We start from the raw sequence: 25,672 nt of genomic DNA, 5'->3' as shown, positions 1-25,672 counted from the left end.
AATTTGGAACTCCCTTTTTTTAACTCCTGGCTATATTGGTTCTCAGCATCTTTAATGCAATTATGGACAACTTCTTTCATAGAAATTTTACGGAATTCATGATAAATTGCTGCAAGTTATTGGAATTGATGTAATGCCTTAATTGTATTGTTACAAATAGAGAATGGGAAAAGTCTTTTGAACTTTCGTTAAATTGGGACATTTGTACTTTTAAATACATATATAGTTTCCCAAATTCCATCACATGAAAAATTTTAATAACTTTTGATCGAGGCATTTTCATTGTGCCGAAAGTAGTTTTTTAAATAAAAAAAGACTTTTCTGGGACTCTCTGTGATGCCCAAGTTATTATGTACTTGATGTGGTGTTTTGCACTTCTTTTACAATTAAGGCATCGACTGGTGTGTTTACCATTTCAGGGCCTCATCTGAGCAGAGGTGCCAGCTGTTCTATTTGGTACCCAGGGTTTCAAGTGGATGTGTTCAAAGTTATAAAGGATTACTTTGTCAACTTAGAATCCCCATTGATATCTACCTTCTTATATAGTGCGTTCATTAACTCTTATGCTTATGTGGAATATGTGGAATCATTGCCTGAATTTGATGAATGTGAATCTAACTATGAAGATTTCCAGGATAAGAGTTGTCTTCCAAGTAAATCTCAAGAAAATCTTGTTTTGAACATGACAGCATCAGGGCCAAATTTTGACTGCCACCATCAGCCTATTTATTATCCTGGTAAACATAGGGAAAGTGTGAGCTGTTACAATGACTCTTATAGTGATAACTGTGGTTCCACTTTAAGAAGGTCGAGAAGTAGAACTCCTGTGTCAAAAAAATCAAGTTTTTCTGTAGTTGTAAATGGAAATGAAGCTTCTCAGTGTTGGAGTGAATCTCAGTTTTACAGTGCAAAAAAGATTTTATCTTCGACTCTGCCTCCTAATGCTTGCTTTGAAACTGCCTTCACTTCTGATAGCCCTGTAACACGTATAATTCCAAGGAAAGTTGTTGAAAGTATCCACGTTTCCCATACAAACCGAGAAAAGGATGGCTTAAGCCAGAAATTGCAATACTGTGACCCTGACCCTGATTCCATCAAAAAATCTACCAGTAGTCATCCATGTAATTCATCTGTTATTCTGTGCAATATAAGGCGCAACTCAAGTGCTCCTAATCTTCTGGATGCTATTAATTCAACTAGTGTAGAAAATATGCATGGATGTACTACAAGGACTGGGAGAGATGGAAAAATCAGAGATGCCCAGTTTAGTGACTCCGTTGGTTTTCCTCAAGTGCAGTGCAGTGATGCATCTCATCATAGCTTTTCAAATTATAATCTTGAAACCAAAAGCCAATCTCCATCAGTGAATAAAATTAAACGAACCAAATCATTTGCACATGATGGTGCTCAGCAGAGGTCAATCAATAGGAGGAAGTATCCCAGTGATTGTGGACTTAATGAGAAACTTCATCACGTTCGTAATAAATCTGGTGGGTATGTAAACATTGCACTGTCAAACTCAGTAGATGAACTTGATGAATCCTATAGCTTTGATCATTTACTAAGGGAAGATCTAGATTACGACAAAGCATTAGAAACCCTTCATAAGTTGATCAAGTGCAGTTATAGAGATGCAGATTCAGTGAGTTTTTTGGAGGGCAAAGGAAGTGATGCATATGGAAATCAGAGCTGTTCGAGCACATCTAGCCTTTGGTCATACCATACTGCCGCTTCTGGTGAGCAATCATGTAGCTCAAGTGCAGCAGCTACTTCTCCTAATTTAGTGTTGGACCATAGTAAAAAGAGTCCAACTGCTGAGGAGTTAATGAACAGCGGTAAGTGAAGAATTCATTTTTAATTTCTTGTCCGCAGTTAAAGTCTTGCTTGTAAGAATTGAAAGGTACATTGGTCTCAGCATTGAAATAATAGTTAAAAATTTTTTTCTTTAAAATTTTCAAATGTGTTTTATTTTAAATTTCATGCAATTTTTGGGAAAAAGGAAAATACCTATTCATTAAAGGTTATCGACCTTTTGTCCTCTTCTTCCACAGTAAAAGTTAGCGTTTGCTATTCAGACATCCTATTACCCTCAATAAAGTCATGCTAAGTATGTGTTAAAACTTGTTACTATTTCAATTTTTTGTGATCAATTGTGATTTTTCATTATTCACATGTGCACTACTTCTAATTAAAAACGGATATCATGCTATATTTAGTGAAATTAAATTCAAATTTCCCCATTTGTTCAAAAATGTCAACCAGTCACCATATTCCTTTTGTAGTGTGCTGTTGGAAAATGATTTCTGTTCTCCTCCTCATCTTACTAGACCGTATTGTTTTGTATTGATAAATTAAAGAAATACATCACCAGTGCAATTATAGAGTAATGACCAGGAGTACTTAAAGCAAATATATAAATAGCAGATAAGATAAATTATGGTGGTGTGGAAGATAATATTTGAGTAATTTTTACAAAAAAATTGATTGTGTGGTTGTGAATGGATTATCATCATCATCACTGGTCAACAATCCTAGGATTGGTTTGACGCAGCTCTCCACTCAGTTCTCCTATCAGCTAATCTTTTCACACCTACGTATTTCTTCTCTTTCACATCTCTCTTTACTTGTTCCATATATTTTGTTCGGGGTCTTCCTTTTCCATTCTTGCCTTCCACTTGTCCTTCGACGATTGTCTTCATCAGGCCATCATGTCTCAAGATGTGGCCTATAAGGTTGTTCCGTCTTCTTATTAAGGTTTTCATGAGGCTTCTCTTCAGTCCTACCCTTCTTAGGACTTCCTCGTTACTAACTCGGTCGATCCATTTGATTTTCATCATTCTTCTGTAGCACCACATTTCAAAGGCCTCTATCCTTGCTTTCTCCGCTGCGGTCATTGTCCATGCCTCACTTCCGTATAGGAGCATACTCCAGATGTAGGATCTTATAAATTGTTTCTTTACTTCCATATTTAAGTTTCCCGCTGTAAGCAGGTCTCTCTTTTTGTGGAATGCTCTCTTCGCCTGGGCTATTCTGCTGATAATTTCTTTCTTGCTTCTCTCATCACTAGTTATCTTGCTTCACAAATAACAGAATTCATCCACCTCTATCAGTTTTTGCCTCCCTATTTTAATGTTGATCTTGACTTCTTCTCTTCTGCTGCATACTAAGATCTTGGTTTTCTTCGTGCTTATTTTCAGTTGATATCTACTCATTACCCTACCCATATTAACCAGAATATTTTTCAAATCCTTCTCTGTTTCTGCTATAACGGCTATGTCATCGGCAAATCTTAGCATGCTAATTTTTCTCCATGGATATTCACTCCCAATTCCTTTTCTTGGATTTCATTAATGGCTTTTTCAATGTAAACGTTGAAAATTACGGGTGACAATGTACAGCCTTGTCGCACTCCTTTCTTAATTCTTGCTTCTTCACAGCTGGGCCCTGATTTTATCACGGCTACTTGGTTTTTGTATAAACTGTGGATGATTCTTCTGTCATTATAAAGAACCCCAATTTCCTTTAGGATTCCAAGCATTGTGCTCCAATCCACATTGTTAAATGCTTTCTCTAAGTCCACAAACGCAATGAATGTTGGCTTTTTCTTTTCCTTCTCTTCTCTATGAGCAGTCTTAGGGCCAATATTGCTTCCCTTGTGCCTTTGTTTTTTCTGAATCCAAATTGGTCCTCATCCAAGTACTCTTCTGCTTTTCGTTCTATTCTTCTATAGATGATCCTTGTCAGTATCTTTGACGCATGTGTAGTAAGGCTTATGGTCCTAAAATCTTCGCACTTCTCCGCTCTTTTCTTCTTAGGAATAGGGATTATAATGTTCCTCTCGAAATCCTTTGGTATCTCACCTGTCGTATACATTTCACTAATGATTTTGTATAGCTGGTTCAACGTCTTCTCTCCTGAATTTTTAATTAGTTCTGCAGGGATGTCATCAATGCCAGGCGCTTTATATATCCTGAGGTCTCTTACAGCCGCATCAAATTCCGATCTTAAAATTGGGGCTCCCATGTCATCGGCATCCACTTCCCTCTCATTTTCGATAGCATTTGTGAATGGATTATGTGGATAAAAATTTTGTTGGAAAACAGTAGAGATATGTATGGAAGTGTAGTATTACTATGGAAGAATTTTTGTAGCTAATGCTTAAGTGAAACTTGACTTTATTGCCATGGTTACATTAGGCGCCCTTAGAGTTGGGAACCATGATTTTATATACCTTTGTATTTTTTGTGAAATGTTCATGCACTTATTCAATGAAATATGAATGCTCTATTTTAGGAATTCGTACTGTCCAGGGTGTACAGCTGGGGCTTGATATTTTTCAGCTATTGCTGCTTCTATTGCCTCCTGTAAATAGGTATAAATTGCACTTGTTGCTTTACTTCATGAGTAACATAATTAATAATGGAGGACTGGTGTTGCAAGATGGAATTTGCACCAAGACCCTGGTAAGTGCATGCTTCATAATTTCTAATGGAATGCAACTTCTCATTAGCTGCATTAATTTTAGCTGTGTGTAACTATAAAATACTCTCATTTCAGCTGTTGGACACATTTACTCATAGTGTTCTCCGTCCTATTATTAATACCAAGGGAGATGAGGGTCTTGCTCGTCGACTTCTCAGCTTTTTTCTAGACAATCACCAGGCATTATTTCAGGTATCTTCTGGACTCCAATCTGAAGTTAATGCTCATCTTGTACAGCTTCCTCACCAGGTGTGTATAGAATACTTCCGTGAAAACTTGGTGCCTGGTTCATTCTACCTCAAGTGAGATGTCCCTTAGAGTCTCAGATTTTGATCAATATTTGAGTTCTGATGTTCATGACCGTAAATTTAATGAATAGTTTGTGTAAAAACTGTGCAATGCATGCACATTTACAGTTTTTCATATACCTATGTGCCAAAAACCTATCCTGAATCATACTATTTCTTATATCCCTGCTATTAATTGTCATACAGGCATGATAAGGGTTCTTGCCACTCAGGAAATCATGTAAATATCGGGGTAAATACAGTGAATATGTAATAGTCAGAGAAACCTCAAGGTAGGCATTTTGATGCCATCCTGGCTGTGTGGCACAAGCTAGTTGCTATGTACATACATGTCTTAAAAATGTGGGAAACTTAAAAATTTCAGTTAATGTGTAAGGGAAGGAGTGGGTGATTTTTTAAATTTCCTTGCTGGCATCTCTCTCAAAACATTGGCATTAGCTTGTGTGCCTTATTGCTTGTGGTGGAGCTTCCTTGTCTGAGGAATTAGGATGCTCCAGAGAGCTATGTCTTGATGACTTCACTGCTCATATTGTCTGCTATGTAGTAACATTTTTGTCTACTGTCGAGTGAGTGATGAAGAATGTGAACCAGCTAACATTGGTTAGTGGCTTGGCAGTTGGTTTTGAATTTATCAAAATATACCCATTAAAGTCATTAAAATTACTGAAATGTTCAGTAAGAAATTAGAAAAAAATCAGTCAGTTTGAAGATTGAATAGTGCACTAACCCTAATGTACTTGCCACTACTCAACTTTTTTATACCACTACTACATCTTGTTGACTATCATTCATAATATATCATGCTACGTTTTTCAATCAAATCCTGAAATAGGACTGCTTTGTCATTGGCATCAAAGGAGGGTAAATCTAAAAAATTGACTTGAAATCTAGGAAAATCAAGGAAATTGAAAATATATAATGTAGACTCTCATTAATACGAACAATGTTATTGCAAATTTCTCGTTTTTATGAAGTAAATCATTCGTCCCGGCCAAACGGCTAATCCAATCTGAAAAAGAATCAGTATTATGAAATTTTCAACATTAGGTAATTACAAATCTCAGTCTCGGTCCCCACAGTTATGAAATGAACTTTATTATGAAGTTCCGAAGCTCTTTGTATCAAATATGGAACTCCATTTGTAAAAAAACTTTTATTTCTCCAAACTCAACTCAATGCAGCAGGTATTAGACAAAACTGTCAAAAAATAAAACTAGTGATAAGCAAAGATACAGCCTGTCACCCCTCAAATCATAAATCCAAGCCCAAGACATAACAGATATTTTATGACAATAAAAAATCACAATATTTGCTCATTCCAACATCTCTCCTTGTCTTTCAATTCAATGTTCTGCAATTAATTAATCAATGAACAACCAAAAGAAATCTTTTATCCAATGCTCTTTCTAATTATGGTAGTTTTTCATCTGGTAATGCTTTCGTGAATAAAGCAGCCTCCTTTCTGGTTGAGGGAACATATGATACCCATACTTGACTTGATATCTACAACTCCGAATTAGCTGAAAATTTTCATAGGGCTTTCGCTGAACTAGTGTGCTAATAAACAGTAAAATTCCACTTCACATTTTTTTAGGGTAATAAGAGAAAAATTGTAAATTCCAAGATGGCCACCAGTAAGAGAGCACGCAAAGCTTCAGCTCCTATGTTTTTTTGTATTTTTGCCTTGAGTTTTGCACTCTCTGTAAATATTGTGGTGCGTGTATCTACAGTTGTGTGCACTAACCAATCACAGCCTTTCTCGTATTCATTACCAATAGTGTTGTTTGAGTACAGAAGTTTTTCACAACTTTCGCTGCGAGTGGTTTCTCTCCCTCTGACCTCTGTCACTCGGGTGCCCATCCGCCCAAGCCTCGGCGATCCCTCGGCCACTCTCCTGCAGCCTCGACACCATACCCTCGGTGTGCAGTTGTGGTGCTGCTGCTAGTGATTCTCTCAATCCTTAACCCTGGCCCTCCCAGTGCTTCCCAAGTGCATTTGTACCATCAAAATGTGAGAAGTGTAAAAAACAAACTTTCTACTGCCGATTCCTGTTCACAAGAGTTCTCTCAGTTAGACATTATTGCACACTCTTAGACCTGGCTTAATCCTGCCGTGACTGTGAGTTATCTTTTTCCAACTCCCATTCAGTGTACCGACGGGATTGACTATCCAGAGGTGGTGGTGTGCTCCTTGCCATCAATTCACAGTTCACCTCAAAACGCCGCTCAGACCTCGAGACGGAGTGCGAAACGGTGTGGTGTGAAGTTCATCTACCCACTAGCGAATGTGGAAAATTAGAGAAAGTTTTTGTTGGTTGTTTTTATCGTCCCCCCGTGAGTGATATTAGTGTGCTTGAAAACTGTCTCGACTCGGTATTAAGGGCTGTTGATCTCAGCCCAATTATCTTGATGGGAGATTTTAATTTGTCTATTCGCTGGGATTCCTCAATGTCCGGCCATTCTCTCAACGCAGACGATAACTTTTTCTTGGAACATTTTATCCATGCTCTTCGCCCACTGCAACATAGCCTCCACAACACCCGTGACCTGGCAATGTTGGACCTACTCCTTTCTATCATTACCCCTGAGGCTATCACCCACGGGCGAAATATTTTTGACTCGGACCACAAGTCCCTGGATGCGACTTTCCTTTTTAAATGTTCTCGAAAGCTCCGCAGAGCTCAACCCACGATCCCCACCCAGTCTGGGCAAAGGCTTGCTGGAAGGACATTAACCACTGTATCAACGTAATACCCTGGGGTGTAGTTTCCTCTTTGTCCCCTTAAGAAGCAGTGGACTTCCTCTCCCGTGTCCTTGAGAGCATCACAAAAGACTGTCCTGATTGCCAGCCCCAAGACGAAAAAATTCCCATTCTGGTTTAAAATTGAAACAATCCACATTATAAAAAACAAGAACCGTGCCTGGATTTTAAAGTCATTTCCCAATGCCCACACTCGCCGTTCCTTTTCTGACCTATGCCATTATTCAAAAACCCTGATCCATCGAGATTATTAAATATGTGCCCAAATCCACTGCTTTTCTGTTACATCCAATCCAAAGAAATTCTGGTCCTCTGTCAATTGTCGTCGTAACCGACCTCGCATTCCGAATACCATTTCATATAATGAACTGAGCGGAGTAGATACAGAGAGATCTAATCTATTTCTTAGATTCTTTTCTGAATGCCTTAAACCCCCATCTAATTACCCTCTAACCCATGATCATGCACTTATTCTGAACACCAATCGCTGCCTATCCCAAATTCAAACCGACCCTTGGGAAGTCTACTCATATCTTTGCAAGATTTCCCCCCATCGTTCCCCTGGTCCCGATGGTCTCAGCCCTAATCTCATAGAAAACTGTGCTTCTTCCCTAGCACCACCTTTATCCATAATATTTAACCGTTGTTTTTCTCTCTGTGTTTTTCCACTGCAATTTAAATTTGCTAATGTCACTCCAATTCACAAGTCAGGGTCGAAAAGTAATGTCTCCAATTACCGTCCTATTTCTCTACTGCCAATTCTCTCATCAGTCTGCGAGAGAATTATTGTAAACAGACTATTATTTCACGTCCGCTTTTCTATCCTCCTGCCAGCACGGCTTTCTCCCTGGGCGATCATGCTTAACTAATTTGTCAGTTTTCCAACACCATGCTGTTGCCTCAATATCTAAGAAAGCCCAACTTGATGCAGTATTTCTTTACTTCTAAAAGGCCTTTGATTCCCTCAATCATAATCTCCTCCTTCATAAAATCAGTAATGGGTCTAATATCCATGGTGATTTTTTCAGCCTCTAGTCTAGCTTTATTAGTGACAGAAACCAGCGCGTCATTCTTTCTGGCGTCTCATCTAGTTGGTCTCCTGTAACATCAGAAGTTCCCGAAGGCAGTGTTCTAGGACCATATGTATTCAATTTATACATTGACGACTTAGCCTCCCTAATTCCCACCTTGCAAGCCCACATGCTGTTTTACGCTGACGACTGCAAAGTTTTCAAAATCCATTCACACTCCCTCTGACTGCCACGAACTGCAAAACGCTTTAAATACCATTTCACGCTGGTTTCTTACCTGGGAACTAAAGCTCAATGAGTGTAAGTGCAACACCATGTCCATCAACCTAAAAAAATTCCCCCTTAACTTCAATTACCGTATAAGCTTGTGTAAGAGGCGCACACGTGTAAGAGGCGCACCCCCATTTTGAGGATCGAAGCTATAAAGAAAAAAAAATTTTTCGACTTTTTTTATCCTATCGTGCGGTGTAGCAGACGTATGCCTGGAATTTCGACAGTTATCGAAATATCCTCTTTCAGTACTATTTGAAAAAGGAAATTTTGATAACTGCGGCGGCATAAGAAGGAGTAGAAAGAGTTCCGATCCTCTCTTTGCATACGCCATCGCTCTACGTTGCTTGTCCTACTCACGAACAATTTTGTTTAAAAGCTCTTTCAGTACTATTTGAAAAAGGAAATTTTGATAACTGCGGCGGCATAGGAAGGAGTAGAAAGAGTTCCGATCCTCTCTTTGCATACGCCATCGCTCTACGTTGCTTGTCCTACTCACGAACAATTTTGTTTAAAAGCTCTCGCAGGAGTATTGCAATAGAATTGCAGCTGTGGAAAATTTTAAGGCAAAACACGACAGGCAAATGGCATGAGCTTTCCCAAGAGATTGAACAACAATCGGGGCAATCTCAGCGCCGTAGGATAATAACCACGTCGTACATTTAAGGCCCCTTGCACACACACCGATTTTGGACGGCCGGTGAAATATCGGCCGTCCACATTCCAATAGTGAACAATGGGAGAGCATTGGAGCTTGCACACGTACCGACCACACGCCGGCACCGGCAAAATGCCGGTTAGCTGCCGGCTATTGTCACTGTGGATCGCCGGCGCCGGCTCAAAAACTTAGCAACGTATCGTTTGACCGGTAAAAACCGGCGTGTGTACAAGCATCGCTTCGCCGGTAAAATGTCGGCCAATATTTTACCGGCCGTCCAAAATCGGTGTGTGTACAAGGGGCCTAACGGAACTACACTCGGCTCTCCATCAGCTAATGCCTCTGCCGTTTTTTTCCTTTCCGAGACTCCACAGCAAAATATCAAGTTACAGGGGAACAATGGAAACGTGTTTCATCCCTACCCCATTCCACCAACTGACCTTTTTCGGTCTACCAGGTTCAATTCCCCGAGTTTCTGGAGGTCAAATGCTACGTGAGTCACCTTCTGAGCTCAAAGATATCTCGATATCTTTCAGCAATTGTATGACACGCACGAGGTTCTAAAAAGAATTAGACCTAACGCGACGTATATCTTACAGCATTTAAGTTTTTTGAGCTCTAATTGATTGACACAAAGATTTATAGCTAAAATAAGGCTACTAATATTCAACATAGTCCAAACAGCACAATTTCGGAAGAAACAAGCGTAGCATAAGCGCATTCAAACAAGACGAGACGGACTGGAAACTCAGGCAACGCAAACTGCGTATATCACATTGCTGCGCCTTCGCCCCTTCGCTTTAAAGGCAACGACGTCACATGCAAGATCGGACGTGTTCTTCCCTTGCTCCTTCGCTCGTAGCTTTAAATACGGAGGGGAGGGAGCCCTCTTCCCCTCGACCTCTCCTTCAGCGCTCTTCACTTATAAGCATTTCCGATTTCTTCTGTCCACCATTAAGTCCAACAATGAGCACACTCGTTCGAATTTTTTAAACCGCAGGTTTTGACACCAATATTACTATATGCAGTATAAATGCCGCGGGATGCCCACTCGTGTAAATACATTTAGCGCGCGCTCCGGAGCGAATCACCCCACGCGATCTTTTCAATGTTCACCTCTGGGGTACCGACGTGACGGCGCGATGCTTGCAAGAAATTCAAACAGGAGCATTTTAAAAATACGTCACTAAGGGAGAAACTCCCCTGCCTGCCGCTTGATTTTGACCCAGGGTTTCAGATGACTGACTCACGCTGAAAACCAAGGCCACTCAGTTCCCCTTGAACTTGCAACCGTGAAGGGGAGGGGGGGAAGATAAGAAGTTTGTGTAAGAGGCGCACCCCCATTTTCGGCTGCAATATTTGGGAAAAAAGGTGCGCCTCTTACACGCGCTTATACGGTAAACTTTAAACTCAATACCCGTGAATTGCAAGTCGTCAGTGAAGGATCTTGGGGTACTAATTGATACTAAACTAAATTTCTCCGATCACATAGAAACAGTTAAATCTAAGGCCATGTCCCTTTTAGGCCTACTATACAGATACTCAGAAATTAAAGATCCACAAGCTCTTCGTTGCTACTTTTCAACAATTGTCCTTCCTGTGATAGCCCATTGCTCTCCTATTTGGGCGATGTCAGCTCTGTCAAATCTCTCTGCCTTTAAATCTGTTACTAACTTTTTCTCAAGTATAGTTAAATATAGAGTACCTCACATGCGTAATATGCCCACTAACACCATTCTAACTTTTCCCTCCATTCACAATCTTCCTTCTGTATGCCTTAAAAGTGACCTTAAATTTATATGCAATATCCTCAACTCAATCACAGACTGTTCTGAACTCCTTTTTTTTCTTAATTTCGGAGTACCCTCCCGCATCCACTCACTGCTCCACTCACCAGATTTGATAGCATGACTGCTCGACTGAGCCCTAAGAGACTATTCTGTCCCCTCTGTGTGGAGCATTTTGGTGGGACATTTGTTTAGAAGGGTCTCATGGATTATCAAACACTCTGCACCTTTTTTGACCCTTCCTAGCGGAGACTCTGCATTACCTCAGACTGCGAGGGTAGTTGGGCTCCCTTCTATCCACGTTTATAAACCTATCTTTGGCATTAGTTCCTGGTGTGAACGTACCAGGTACGTTCACTACAGTGAAAGGGTTAATCCTCTTGAAATAAATAAAAAAATTCTCAAAGTTTAAATAAACCTTGGCTGAATACAGCTCTTAGGATTCAGCAGCTTCAACTGACCTCAACACTCATTGACTGCTAAGAATTGCTTAATGGGTTTGAAATGGTTTGCAACTCAAGGCCAGTCACAAATAAATGCGTGCATGGTAGAAATTGTATTATTCAGTGCCAACGATGGCTAAAATTCTAGGGGAATAACACCTGATGGGCACTTACAGGGAATCCTACTGACATACAAATACATCACAATGACATCTATGGTATTTAAGCTTTTAATCCCTACATAATTGTGCTCGTAACCCAAATTCCTTTTGTTACTAGAGTAAATTTGGTCAAATATTCCCGTAAGCAGAGATGTTGGTTTGGAAGTCTATTGAATGAAATGATATTTTGGTACCAAAGTAGTTACACAGTGGAAGCTTGCTTTAGTGAGTGTGGTATATAATTAGAATTGCATTGTAATAAGTGATGGGCCGTGAGCAATAAAAAGGTCTATGATTGACATGTAAAAAAAATTGGATACAGCAAGGCCAATAAGTCCCTTTTGCCATATGAGCTATTGACCTGCAAACATTGATGTTAGAAGGTTTCGGCAGTTTGACAAGCTCTAGAAAAAAGGACATTCTCAGCACTAAAAATTGTACTGCAAGTAGCTCTTAAGTATTCAACTTAGAAATAAAATTTTATTGGTGAGTCTCATTTCCTTCATAAAAATTTGTGGTGTTAAAAAGTTAGTATTGACAAATTTTTCCTGAATTTTTATGGAAAGATTTTGACTGAGTGTTTTTTAAGATAGAAAATTCCTAAAAATGGTATCCTAAAGTTCAGTTCCTGCTGAGCACACTGGTTTTCAAATTATTCAGATATCTTTTAAAATAGCTTCGAAATTAAACTTTACGCAAACCATGTTTTCAATCAAAATTTGCCCAGCCACCCTTTTAAAAATGGCTGCCTTCAAAAAAGTATGACTTGTAAATTTTTTTTGATAGCATTTTGTGATTTTCTACTCGTAGACAATAAAGGATAAAAAAAATCAGGAAAATTAAAAATGCCGAGCAAACTTGCCTAGGTGATTTGAAGTGGATTGACCAATTATGCTTTGTACCTTCACTAGCCAGTTGCTTGCTGTAGTTAATTTTTTTCTATTTACCAGAAAATCAGTTGTTGAGGTCTTATAAAGACCCGCTGAATTTCGCCGATAGGCTTTAAATTCATGTCGGGATGAGCTGCGTAGCATGTGTAGTATGCTGTTCAGCCATCTTTGGTGCTCCAACAGAAGCTACTTTTGTTGTCTGAGGATATTTGATGGCATTCCTTACCTATTCTATTACAGAAAAAATTGAGAAGCAGCTTATCGTGAGCTAAGGGGCTTATAAAAGGCAAGGGTAAGATTTTAGGGAAGAATAATAATAATAATTAATGTATTGTTTTAGGACCTTGTCCTATGGAGCATATCAAATTTTACAGTTAAGTCTTAGCAGTGAACAACATAGAAAAGTGAAAATACAATTTAACAGTATTAATGACAAACATATTACAGTATTTTAATTACAATCATATTTTTCGAGTAAATAAATGAAAATGTTTGTCTATTTACTCGAAAAATATGATTGTAATTAAAATACTGTAATATATTTGTCATTAATACTGTTAAATTGTATTTTCACTTTTCTATGTTGTTCACTGCTGAGACTTAACTGTAAAATTTGATATGTTCCATAGGACAAGGTCCTAAAACAATACATTAATTATTATTATTATTATTATTATTCTTCCCTAAAATCTTACCCTTGCCTTTTGTAAGCCCCTTAGCTCACAATAAGCTGCTTCTCAATTTTTTCTGTTATAAAACCATAAGAAACAGATATCTCTCTTACTTTGTGCTATCTGGGGGTCTATTCTCTAACTCGAAGCTCCCGTCGTGGTAGCTTCGAACTAGCTACCAGAATTGGCTACCAACCTTATTCTCTAACAGGGAGTAGCTTTCTCAGACCGAGAATTTCTGGTAGCTTTCTCAGACCGGATATGGGGTATGAGAAATATTTCGTGCGAACTCAGATTTTACTCTTAGAACCAATGAAATCGCTCGTTTCATTTCGTAACCTGCGGGAAAATCATAATGTAGTCGTTCTCGGCTGACTTTTTCTTCTAGTTGAAATTTATAATGTGCTTTGTAAATTAGGTACGAAATGCTGAGTGCCTTCAGCTTTCATAATAATAGAAATACGAATAATAATAGAAATACGTAGAAATAATTATATTTGGCTAAGCGGCTTTTATATCAATTCAATAGTTTCGATCGATGCAGCAGTTTATGTCACGATTGATAATCATGTAGGCCATGTAAATATAATGAAGAGAAAATGTTAGTAAACTACCAACACATTAAACCAATGCTATCACATTGTCGTTCTAATTCCCGAGAACTTTACACTCAGCGCTCCTTATGCTTTTGCCTGTTTGATGCAAAAATTTTGATGACCAACTGTTTCTGTGCAGAGATTGTTCCTTCTTGCACTGCGAGAGAATATCGCAATAACATGTGCATACGATAAGTGTATATTATTTCGGGAATATCTTCAACAAAGTTAATGGGAAGGTGGAGAAAATTATGTTTGAAAGTTACGTCATTTCACTCAGATTGGCCTAAGCAAACATTTTAGGCTCACAATATGCTTCAAACGATATTTACACAAAACTCTACTGTCGTGCCGTTCTCACGACGGCTAAATTGATATTTAAATGGTTTTATGAATAAGTATTATATGCCAACCGCCAAGCTTGCACTATTGCAAGCGAGGGCGATTCATTAGAACTTGACCATCATTATGAAAAAACAACCTATTAAACGTAGTTCCTTCTCCCAATATTAAAGTCATATTATATTATTGTTTTTGTGATGACTTCCTCCGTGGGCTTCTGGAATATCCATGGCTACACTTTCTCAAAATTCAAAACAAATACACCAACTTAACTACCGGCACTGAAATTAAATGCGTATATACGGCCAAAGACACACAAATGAAAGCAGAATGATATCATGAACACATTTATTCATTGGAAGAGCAAAAAATTTATTAATAACTATCATGAAACACCTTACATTGCATTATAACACAATAATATATCCACCTCTCTCCGGTCTGCATCTATGTAACACTAAACTCTCTTCACACAATCACTTCACAACAAAGATCGTTGCTAATTATGCACGGTAAAGTTAATCATAAATGTATAAACACTTGCAAAAATAAGACATCCATCTCTGTGCAGTGGATACATTGGCATTGGTAATGATTTCAACGCATCAATTTGTACCGTCACTACAACAGTCTCTCGCAACATCAATAATAATCACTGTTTTCGGGGTTTTTCTTCTCACTAGTAATGACTTCATGCAAAATATGATTTCACGTGATATAAAATGATTGAAAGTAACATTTTTCTTCTCCAAATAATGAAATCAACTAGTTAACGCGATCGATAGTTCACTCCGAAACATATATGTTTAGTCACGAAATTTGTCACTCATGCCCACTATTTTGTTAAGAATACAATAATTGAAGGCTTCAAATTATTTACGCAGCATTCCCGACCTCATTAAAGAAAATAATTACGCAAAACAACAAAAATAGTCAAAACTTTTCTTGTTTACCACTCAATCGCTAGCCGTGTCAAGAAAGACTGATGGGATAGAACAAAAGATTAGCGACACGCGCCACTTGGTTCACGGCGGTTCATAGGAATTCCCAAGAACCCTACATGGCCCTATGGGAATTCCCTATGTATTTTGATGGTAGCTAGCTGAAGCGCGGGGTTCGAGGGCGCGCTTCGCGAAGCTACCGTGGTAGCTAGTTTGAAGCTACGGAAGTAGCTTCAAATCCCATAGAGAATAAGGGTTGGAGCCTAATAAGCTACCGGTAGCTTCTGCAAGCTCCCTTCGCTGGAGCTTCAGCGTTAGAGAATACAAGTGGGAGCAAGTAGCTTAATTAAGCATCTTTACACCAGAAAGCTACTGCGCTTCGAGTTAGAGAATAGACCCCCTGGGATCTAATTATTTGATCTTTTTACATATTTGTTAAATAATTTTAAAATCTAGCATGGAAAATCATAATTTACTTTAAAAACATCACATCAATACTGTGGCAATATGACCGGTAAATTTTTCAAACTTCGATCTGGATTATCCTAGGATTATGCCTGAATTTTATACATTGACTTATCTGGACACCCATGTCATCGTGAAGGTGGTTAATTTTTACATATGTACTTATAAGTGTGGTGAATTTGTTCTTTATAATTCAGTATGTCTCCAATGCTTCCACCTCTAGGTCAAGCCTGGTTCCAGTGGACTGCCAGTTACGTATTGTGAAAGAATCACCTCCAAGCAGTTTGAAGAACAAAAGTTAGCTGGCTCAAGGCTAGCTCTGGCTGAGCTTCTTGATCAAATTATTATGGATGAGAAGATGGGGTCCAAAGAAAAGAAGAAGCGTCTGAAAATGGTGAGATTTCTTTGTATAAGCATTTGATGAAGTTTTGCTCAGTATTAGTCCATTCAAAAGTTTGTGATTACGGTCCCATATGGATCACAGTGCTGGCATCTCTTAGTTAATTTGTGTCAAAGTGCTTTTGCAGTTCAAAGAATGAATGAGAAACGAGCGATTGTATCGGCTGTGATTTACGTAATCAAAATCAAGTTCTCTTAAAATATCTCTCATGTCAGATGTGCATTTCTGGCAATGGGCTATTGACAGTGAATGTGGGTGTTAGCAAAAGTTTAAGCATGCCATAATTTTCAGTTAATAATACACGTCTACTAAAGATGCACTCAAGTTGTTATAAGCATTCTAAGAGAATTTCCATACTCCCATGTATGACCCTTGTGTGACTGTGCCTTAAAAAATTACACGAACGACTATGAAGAGTATCTAGGGGTACCTTAGTCCTTTTATCCTCTCTTCTCAGAATCAAAATAGCAACACATTGATCTACTTAGGAATGCTGTTTCACAAGTCATCTTGTATCTCACATTATATTGAATATTTTTCTTTAAAAATACAGTAGAACATGTTACGTACATTCTTCGTTAGTAGTTGAAATTTACTTTAAAAAAATTGTCTAATGTCGTCTGCTTTCTATTTCTTGTGCTGAAATCAAGTATTTTAACGATAAGCTTCGAGTGGAGATCCAGAGCATCGTCTGCTCCCGCAACAGTAGTCAAGTAATGACGCACGTACTCCATAGCCTGGACTGTTTTAGATAAAGTGGGAATTGGATAAGACTCGTTTCCTTTCTCACCATCATCTTCATCGCTTCCATCTTCGTTTTCTTTCTACTCCTGTTCGTGAATTTCATCGATTGACATGGTTTGGCAAACAGTGAGATCATCATCACATTTGCAATACTTGTTGAAATTCATCTCTCAAGCAAGGATTTCGGTCCAATTCCTCGAGATTTTCAATCTTTTCTAAAGTTGTAATCTGCTTCACTTTTCGTTTTCTCTCCATTTCAAATGTAATTTAACTGCCCTTGTTATGATAACTTATGCAATAGCAACAATTGCCCACTTGCAAAATTTGTGCAGAGTGTGGCACTCCAAAGACAACAGAAGATGAGGAGCTCGGGGTAGGGAAAAATTGGGGCTTCTCATTGGCTGCAGTTTTGCATAGCTAGACATCCCAAAAAATGGCCGCATTTTATTATTCATAGCGTCACAAGAATTGAGAAATGCGTTTGGATAAAACATGGTCGTAGAAAGAGAGATTTGGAATGAATGTAAGAATGTCAATGGCTGATAATAATAAATTAAATCATGAATTCGGAGGTTAACAGCCCTTAAGTAGATACTAGAGAACAAATTGCGGGTTGCATCACAGCAAGTAATGGAGCGTACTCACCAGGAAAGCAAAACTTTTTTTAACGAACTAATCAAATACTTTTACTTGTACTTTGTTCAGATGGTACCGGGACCGAGAGAAATCGCCGTACTAAGGAGGAACGTACTGACCAAGTTCCACTGTATATGTATTGCATTTTTTCAAGGCAAATGATAGCTAATAGTCCTTTCTACAATACCATTTTGAGAGATTCCTATTGAAAATTCCCAAAGAAAAAACCTTTTTCTAATTCTATCATTAGCTTTTGTCTGGAATGATTTTTGTTCAAATTATGAAAGAATTCAGTGTGGCCATATTTATAATTTCCATGAATATTTGAAATGCCCAACCTTTTGAGCTACAGTAAACTCTCGTCATTACGTAGTTCACGGGACTGAAAAACCTGAGGCTCATAATAACGAACTTGGTAAGAGTGTTTCTTTTAGGAATCATCTCAAAAAAACATATCTGGCAAAAATTCCTAGCCTCTTCAATCTCCCGTACTTATACTCGGTCTGCATAATATCTTCAAAGTCATGTGTATTATAAACGCAATTAAATTATGCACAAATGCAGGAAGTCCTTGACATGTTAACAAGATGGATTCAGAGACCTTGTTCGTAAGTTGATAAACCAATGCAAGGCATCAGAAAGTGTGGTTATCCTGCAGAGTGCAACACCGTATATTTATTTTGCTTTAACTCACAATTTTGACCAACTGATCTAACTGTGCTTGCAACGCTGTTTGAGCCGAAAAAATTGTGCTGTTGTGGGGTAAGGAAGAATGGGCAAAATGCTGAATGGTTACCGGCTTCACAAGAGATTAATTGATACTTTGTTGAGACTGTGCTCTAAGCGTGAGTTCTTTTATGCCACACTTCCTCGCATCGGCCAACTCTAAAGGTGCCAAATTTGAAATTTTGGGCACGCTTGAATTTTTTGTGTATTCTTATCTGTGAAAGTTCGTAAATTAAATGTTCATTATAAGTGGACCTAGTGTGTGCACTCTTTACGAGCAGTAATGAGTGGGTCATCATGATTCCACAGGAATCAAGCTTATTACACTGCAACCTCGATAAAACGATACCCCACGGTTGTCAAATAAACACTCGCCTTAGTGAATTGTCGCTATACTAAAGGTGGAGCAAGTAATAGCCAATATATTTATGGTCCGTGAATTTCGCGAGACGCGAAATAATGCGAAATCTGTAAGTAAAAAGAAAATTTTGCATTTTTTGAGTGGATTAGCTAAAAAAATCACATCTAATGAGTCATAATCTATTAAAGACTAAGTGTTCATTGTTTAACACTGCCTATGTTCATTTGCTCTATTTCATTAGGATTCCAAGGTCAATTGGCTCGTTTAGTCTCGCTACTACAAAAGCATTTTTAAAGGCTTTATTTAATGTAGAGAAACTTGACAATCCAAAAATTCTGGAATGGCTCTTAAAGTATACACATATGAGGTAATGGGAATTTGCCGCTTGCCGATCGTATTCACCAAGATTCGTATTCACTCTTGAACCATTCATATACCTTGAACCAATGTAAGTTAAACCATTTCTTTCATTTAGTTTTATCAGAAATTTTGTACAATCGAAATTGTGTCAAATGTTATGTAAAATGCTAAATAAAAGTGTAAGTATTCATGAAACGTGTACCATAAAATAATAAAATGCCTATAAACCTGGGAAAAATGTAGCATTATATTAACACCGCCAAGATTTTCTATAACACCGAAATCACATGGTTTTAAAACAAATTTTAGCAAAAAATTAAACCACTTTCACGGACCTCTACCAGTATATGTATTAAAGTATACCTATTGTGAGCACTTCTACAGGAACAGGAGTGGTGCAGTAACAGAGAAATTTCTATCTGATAAACGTAAGCATAAATCCAGACGAAAGGCGATGTTGTTTTGCATCACTTAATTTCCTTACTTTAATTACAACTATTCAAACAATTTATAGCTACCGTGCTGAATAAAAATCATGTAAAGCATTACTTTGTCAATCATTATGCCGATGCACAACCGACGAAGCCATTTTTCGAAGTACAGCAGACTCTCGATTATCCAGCTGCGGTTTATCTGGGTTGCGGATTATCCGTGCTAGATTATCATTCTCGCTCAATTTTTGCCACGATCTTTATAAAAACATAAAATCGGATGCAAAATCATCGGAATTACTGCATCAATGCTAGGATAAACCGGGCTTATTATTTCCATTAGAAACCCCTTCATAAAATGGAAGTGATCGCGAGCTAGCTGCATTCACAGCCGTGTTCCTGTTTTCTATGCCTCGCAGTGTGCGACCACAGATACACATGATCAAGGATACACGCCCCGCAGCAGTTGCAGTGCGAGACACGACTATGTGGCGTGGTGCCTGGCAGTGACGTTTCCGACATCGAGCAGTGTTTTGAAACATTCGAGCAAACTACTTTTCTGTATCCGTGATCACACAGCCACGGATGTGTGGGTTTCGAAACCAGGCCTTACATGGAGCATTAATAATACGGGTACAACCATGTTATTGCCACTAAAAAGATCGTGAACTGGCAAAGAAAGCTCTCATTGAGTCCGAGAAGCACTCTAAATTAGCGGAATAGCGGCATAAATAATATTACCATATAAGAGCGTGTAAGAGGCACACCTTTTTTCCCAGAAATTGTAGCCGAAAATGAGGGTGCGCCTCTTACACAAACTTCTTATCCTTCCCCCTCTCCTTCACCGGTCACAAGTCCAAGGGGAACTGAGTGGCCTTTTCAGCGTGAGTCAGTCATCTGAAACCTTAGGTCAAAAAGAAAGGGCAGGCAGGGGAGTTTCTCCCTTAGTGACGTATTTTTAAAATGCTCCTGTTTGCTTTTCTTACTGGTAAGCATCGCGCCGTCACGTCGGTACCCCAGAGGTGAACATGGAACAGATCGCGCGGGGTATTTCGCTCCAGAGGGCGCGCTAAATTTACTGCCACGAGTGGGCATCCCGCAGCATTTATACTGCAAATATAAATAGCATATCAAACGTACAGAAGTGTGTAGTTTTGAAGGGCAATGCCTGGTTAATAGTCAACATCTGTCTTGCTGAGTAATTTCCATTACGCTGCGGACCTGATTTTTCAAAAATCATCTTCAGTCACAAATATGAGGATTATTGCAACTGAAAATTATATTGGTGTCAAAATCTGCTGTTTAAAAAATTCGAATGAGTGTGTTCATTGTTGGACTAAATGGTGGATAGAAGAAATCGGAAATGCTTATAAGTGAAGAGCGCTGAAGGAGAGGGCGAGGGGAAGGAGCGCTCTCCCTCCCCTCCGTATTTCAAGCAACGAGGCTATGCGCGAAAAAACAAGGGAAGAACACGTCCGATCTTGCATGTGACATCATTGCCTTTAAAGCGAATGGGTGAAGGTGCAGTAATGTGATATAGGCAGTTTGCGTTGCCTGAAGTTTCCAGTCCGTCTCGTCTTGTTTGAATGCGCTTATGCTACGCTTGTTTCTTCCGAAATTGTGCTGTTTGGAGTATGTTGAATATTAGTAGCCTTGTTTTAACTTAAAATCTTTGTGTCAATCAATTAGAGCTGAAAAAACTTAAATGCTGTCAGATATACGTTGCATTAGGTCTCATTCTTTTTAGAACCTCGTGCGTGTCATACAATTGCTGAAAGATATAGAGATATCTTTGAGCTCATTAGGTGACTCACCTAGCATTTTACCTCCAGAAACTAGGAGAATACACCTGGTAGACTGAAAAAGGCCAGTTGATGAGATGGGGTAGGGATGAAACATGTTTCCATTGTTCCCCCGTAACTTGATATTTTCCTATTTTCTTGTGGGGTCTCGGGAAGGAAAAAAAATGGCAGAGGCATTGGCTGATGAAGGGCCGAGTGTGGCTCCGTTAAATCTACGATATGGTTATTATCCTACGGCGTTGAGATTGCCCCGATTGTTGTCCAATCTCTTGGGAAGGTTCATGCTATGTGCCTGTCGTGTTTTGCCTTAAAATTTTGCACGGCTGTAATTCTATTGCAATACTCCTGCGAGAGCTTTTAGACAAAATTGTTCGTGAGTAGGACAAGCATCGTAGAGCAACGGCGTATGCGAAGAGAGGATCGGAACTCTTTCTACTCGCTCTTATGCCGCTATCACCGCCGCAGTTATCAAACTTTCCTCTTTCAATTACTACTGAAAGACGAAATTTCGATAACTGACGAAATTCCACGCATACATCTGCAACAATGCACGATAGGATAAAAAATGCTGCAAATATTTTTTCTTTATAGCTTCGATCCTCAAAATAGGGGTGCGCCTCTTACACATGCTTATACGGTACTGCATTAAAATAAGTTCAGGTAACTGAGTTACCGTGTACAATCACAAGGGATCATAGGCATCTCACTTTGAAGTGACTGCATTTGCTTCTGAATTGGTCATGTACTGTCTACAGCTCTGAAAAAAATTCCCTTGTTCAAAGGAGGGCTTTAAATGTTGTTACCATTTGCAAATATGCTATATCAATTGCACCCCTGTGTCTTTGTTTTGTATCTTAAGTACAGTTGAAATTATTTTTCCCACTTATGGGCTTATGCTGGATCATAATATTGTAAGCAATTTTTAAAAGGTAACAGGGCAGGAAGTGAGGGTTCATTGTCGTAAAGTTGTTTTCAATTGGGTTTCACTTGGCTGTTGAGGTCAAGTAAATAATATTTTTTTAGTGCTGATGATGGGTTTGGTGAATAAAATTTGATTACTTTCCTTTCCAGTTCAGGGAGGCCTATCCTCACATATATAATATGAGATTTCCCAGTTGCAAGAAGGACAATGAGAAGTTGTCAAAGCCTAAAAGGATATTGGGGTTTGCTTCGCTCTCTCGTCTGAAAAATATGAGGATATAAGAATTCCTTCTATTTTGTGCCTTATGTGTTGTTTTTTCTCCAGTCTATCGTCAGAAGACAAAGAACTGGACTTCATTGGAAAAAGTGGGAAACCATAATCAAGCTAATTTCTATTTTAAATTCTACATTATTTCGTCTTCATCAGCCAGAAATCTTTCCTTCTGATGTAAATAAATGGAATATACTCAATTTTTATGTTACTTTCATTCAGAGATGAGATTGAAATGCTGTATCATTTGTGAATATGCTTTACATGTACATTTCTATATGTATTGTTATCCCATGCTTGGTTTATAATCGGTATGAGTTATTCTTAGATAATATATTTTAATATAATCCTGTTCTTGTGAATATTTTCTGTGTGAAAAATTTTTAGCCTTCCATTTTTTTGGAGGTAAGCATAAAAGTAGAAGTAAATGATAAATTGACCATTTAAAAAATCTGAGAACTTCCGTAGTGCTGTACAGATTTTTTTGCATTCACTGACTGTGTGTGTGCTCCTCTTTTTCTAAAGAATTATTCATAAATGGTACTATATGAATGAAACACAAATAGTTAAATTTTATGTATTGTGTAAAGATATCTGTCTTTATCTTTGACTCTTTGATTTGCTGGAGCAGACTGTAGGACTTATTATTGATGCTAACGTTGCATGTGAAAAATATCAAGGAAATTATAAGATGTTTATTTGTTATGCTACTTGTTATTTCTTGATTGTTGTGCCAAATATAAAAATATTATGTATAACCTTGGTTTTATATGCTACTGTGAAAAAAATCAAATGAACTAGTTACCTTCACTTTTGTATAAATATGACAAAAATAGTATCATTTTATGTCAAAGAATGTTTTATTTGTCCTTTGTACCAGATGAGATGTTTTTTAACCTGATGTGGATAGGTGAGTTGTTGTAGGAATCTTACCTCAGATTTGAAAACCTCATTACCATCTGTAACTTCTGGCAATTCCATGAATGATTGTCTTATGTTTGAAAATAAATTAACTATATTTTTAAAGAGCTTTCCAAAGTAATTTAACTGTCTACAAGGAGTGTATTTTTAATGATACATGTTATTCAAGTGCGCATTTGCTTAAGAGGCATATTACTCTTACATGACAGTGAGAAACCTTTATCGAAATAAGAAAAATACATGGGAATAAATGTAGCCCCTGTGGGTAGGGGGATTTAGAATACTCCCACAGTATCCCTGCTTGTCGTAAAAGGCGACTGAAAGGGTTGGTGTCTCAAGGACTGCATTAGGATGCTTGTTCCCTTAAGAAGATCAGCTGAACAAAACTATAAGTACACTTGATTCTAACTTAAAGAAAACATTGATAACGAAAGTCTTACACAAAAAATATAACATTTACACTTGGAAATATTTATGTACTATTAGGTTGCTTCTAGCAATAAAATTGTATTTGAATATGCCATGTTAAAGTAATAACACTGGAATTTAAAACGGCAATTTATAGAAGAATCCTTATACTGGAATAAATATCAGAAGGTTAAACTTAGCATTAATTGTGCATTTTTTTGAAGTTAAGTGGCTCTTTCATCAGTCACAATATTTCCAGCCATGGAAAAACCTTTTTGCATCTACATTTGCCACAGGGTTGTGCAATTTTCTACAAAATGGGGAAAATCATAATTCAGGGCAGGAATTAGTGGAAGTATTGAAAATTCATTTCCCATGGTGGGTGGGAAGCCTGGAGATGAAGAGAATTTCTTTCTCTGGGTACCCCAAATCAAATATCGCTGCCTCTATGGAGGCGCAACCTAGTATAAGACTACTGAAAACGTCTCAGAAAAAGATCCGTCATACCTGGTTATGAGCAGCATTGAAGATGGAGCTTGGAAAAATGTTTCTCCCTTCGTGATCGCTAAAGTGATCCAGGGCTTGGAAACAGCAAAGAGACTTCGATTAGATTCTCTCCTAATCGAAGTGAATCAATCAAGACAGGCTAAGAGACTTCTAGAACTGAAGGAATTCTTTCAAGTAACAGTAAAAGTGGAACCCCGTAGGTCACTTAACACATGCGATGGTTTTATAACATCTTGGGACCTTGCTGACTGCACAGAGGAGGAAATTAAAAGAGCCTGAAAGGCCAAAAGATGATTTCGGTCCGCCGCCTGAAAACGAGGCAAAACGGTACTCTGAAGGACACGAACAGCTTTGCCCTTCCGAAGCTCCCCTCGTCCATCTATGTTTGTAACAATGCTGTTCAAGTACGACCGTATATTCCTAAGCCCATTCGATGCTTCCGTTGCCAAAGATATGGTCACACGTCTACTAGCTGCAAAGGAGAGGAACTTTAATGCAGATGCTCTCTGGAAAAGCAATTATTCCTCAAGTACCCATACAATTCAATCCGGGCATGTGCAGTTGTGTAACATGCAATTACCACATTTCTTGAATCAGAAGTCTTTAGAGACTTCGACATCGGACCAGCTCACAATCACAGTCTCTTCATTAACCTCCACTATTTTTGACACATCAACGTTAGGGTTTGAGATCAGGTCGTATAGATCCTCAGGGTTTTTTACTATTGAACAGTGGGGGAGGTTCCCTCTTTGCCCAGACTTCCCCCAGAAACTGTTGAGCATAAGTTTAGCGAGAGATCTTAGGCCGGGATTGACGGTAATAGAGTCCTCATTCAAATCCACACCCTCTAGACGAAAATGATCTTACGTATGACGCCTTATCTTCAGGCGTTACACACCACCCAGGCCACCCACTAGCCTCCTGTTTCAGTTTCAAAAAACAATTTATGTATTCAGCGAAGAGACCACCTTCCCCGGTCACTGGATTGTAGCAGGTTAACTCGTAATGCCACGCCTCAAGCATATTTGCCAATTGGTAACCCATTTCTAAAGCCAGCTTCACCTCATCTGACACCCATGTCCCTGATAACATTCTTTCCTCTTTACTGTGGTTACAATCTTCTTGATTTTGTCCCACAGCACAGGAGCGACACTGTGGGAAAAGCAGTTTACCATTAGCTCTAACAGGTAGAACCGGATGGTAAAGATCGTATGGCGGTAAAACAGTGCACTTCACATGACCCTCTATATCATTAATGGGAGTGCAATCGTTTCCAATAAAAATTTTAGGTGGTCCAATAGGGTACTTTTAATACTTGTTGACAAAGGGGTAAAGTGAACACACGTCATAATACCTAATTTCTTCTCCCTTGCTCCTGT

General features: G+C 38.6%; 1 protein-coding gene across 1 annotated transcript in view; it reads left to right on the top strand.

Moving 5' to 3' along the window:
• LOC124171378 (DEP domain-containing protein 1A-like) overlaps positions 1-23,483 on the top strand; it is a 43,471-nt gene extending 19,988 nt beyond the window's left edge. Inside the window, exons 5-9 of the mRNA XM_046550551.1 lie at positions 420-1,835; positions 4,294-4,463; positions 4,558-4,731; positions 16,029-16,199; positions 22,337-23,483. Of these exons, the coding sequence (XP_046406507.1) occupies positions 420-1,835; positions 4,294-4,463; positions 4,558-4,731; positions 16,029-16,199; positions 22,337-22,468 (2,063 nt within the window). The 3' untranslated portion in view covers positions 22,469-23,483. The remainder of the gene's footprint in view (positions 1-419; positions 1,836-4,293; positions 4,464-4,557; positions 4,732-16,028; positions 16,200-22,336) is intronic.
• Positions 23,484-25,672: the final 2,189 nt, after the last annotated feature.

The sequence above is a fragment of the Ischnura elegans genome, chromosome X (assembly GCF_921293095.1).
Source record: "Ischnura elegans chromosome X, ioIscEleg1.1, whole genome shotgun sequence".
NCBI classification, from domain to species: Eukaryota; Metazoa; Arthropoda; class Insecta; order Odonata; family Coenagrionidae; genus Ischnura; species Ischnura elegans.
This window is presented reverse-complemented; position numbering and strand designations above follow the sequence as displayed.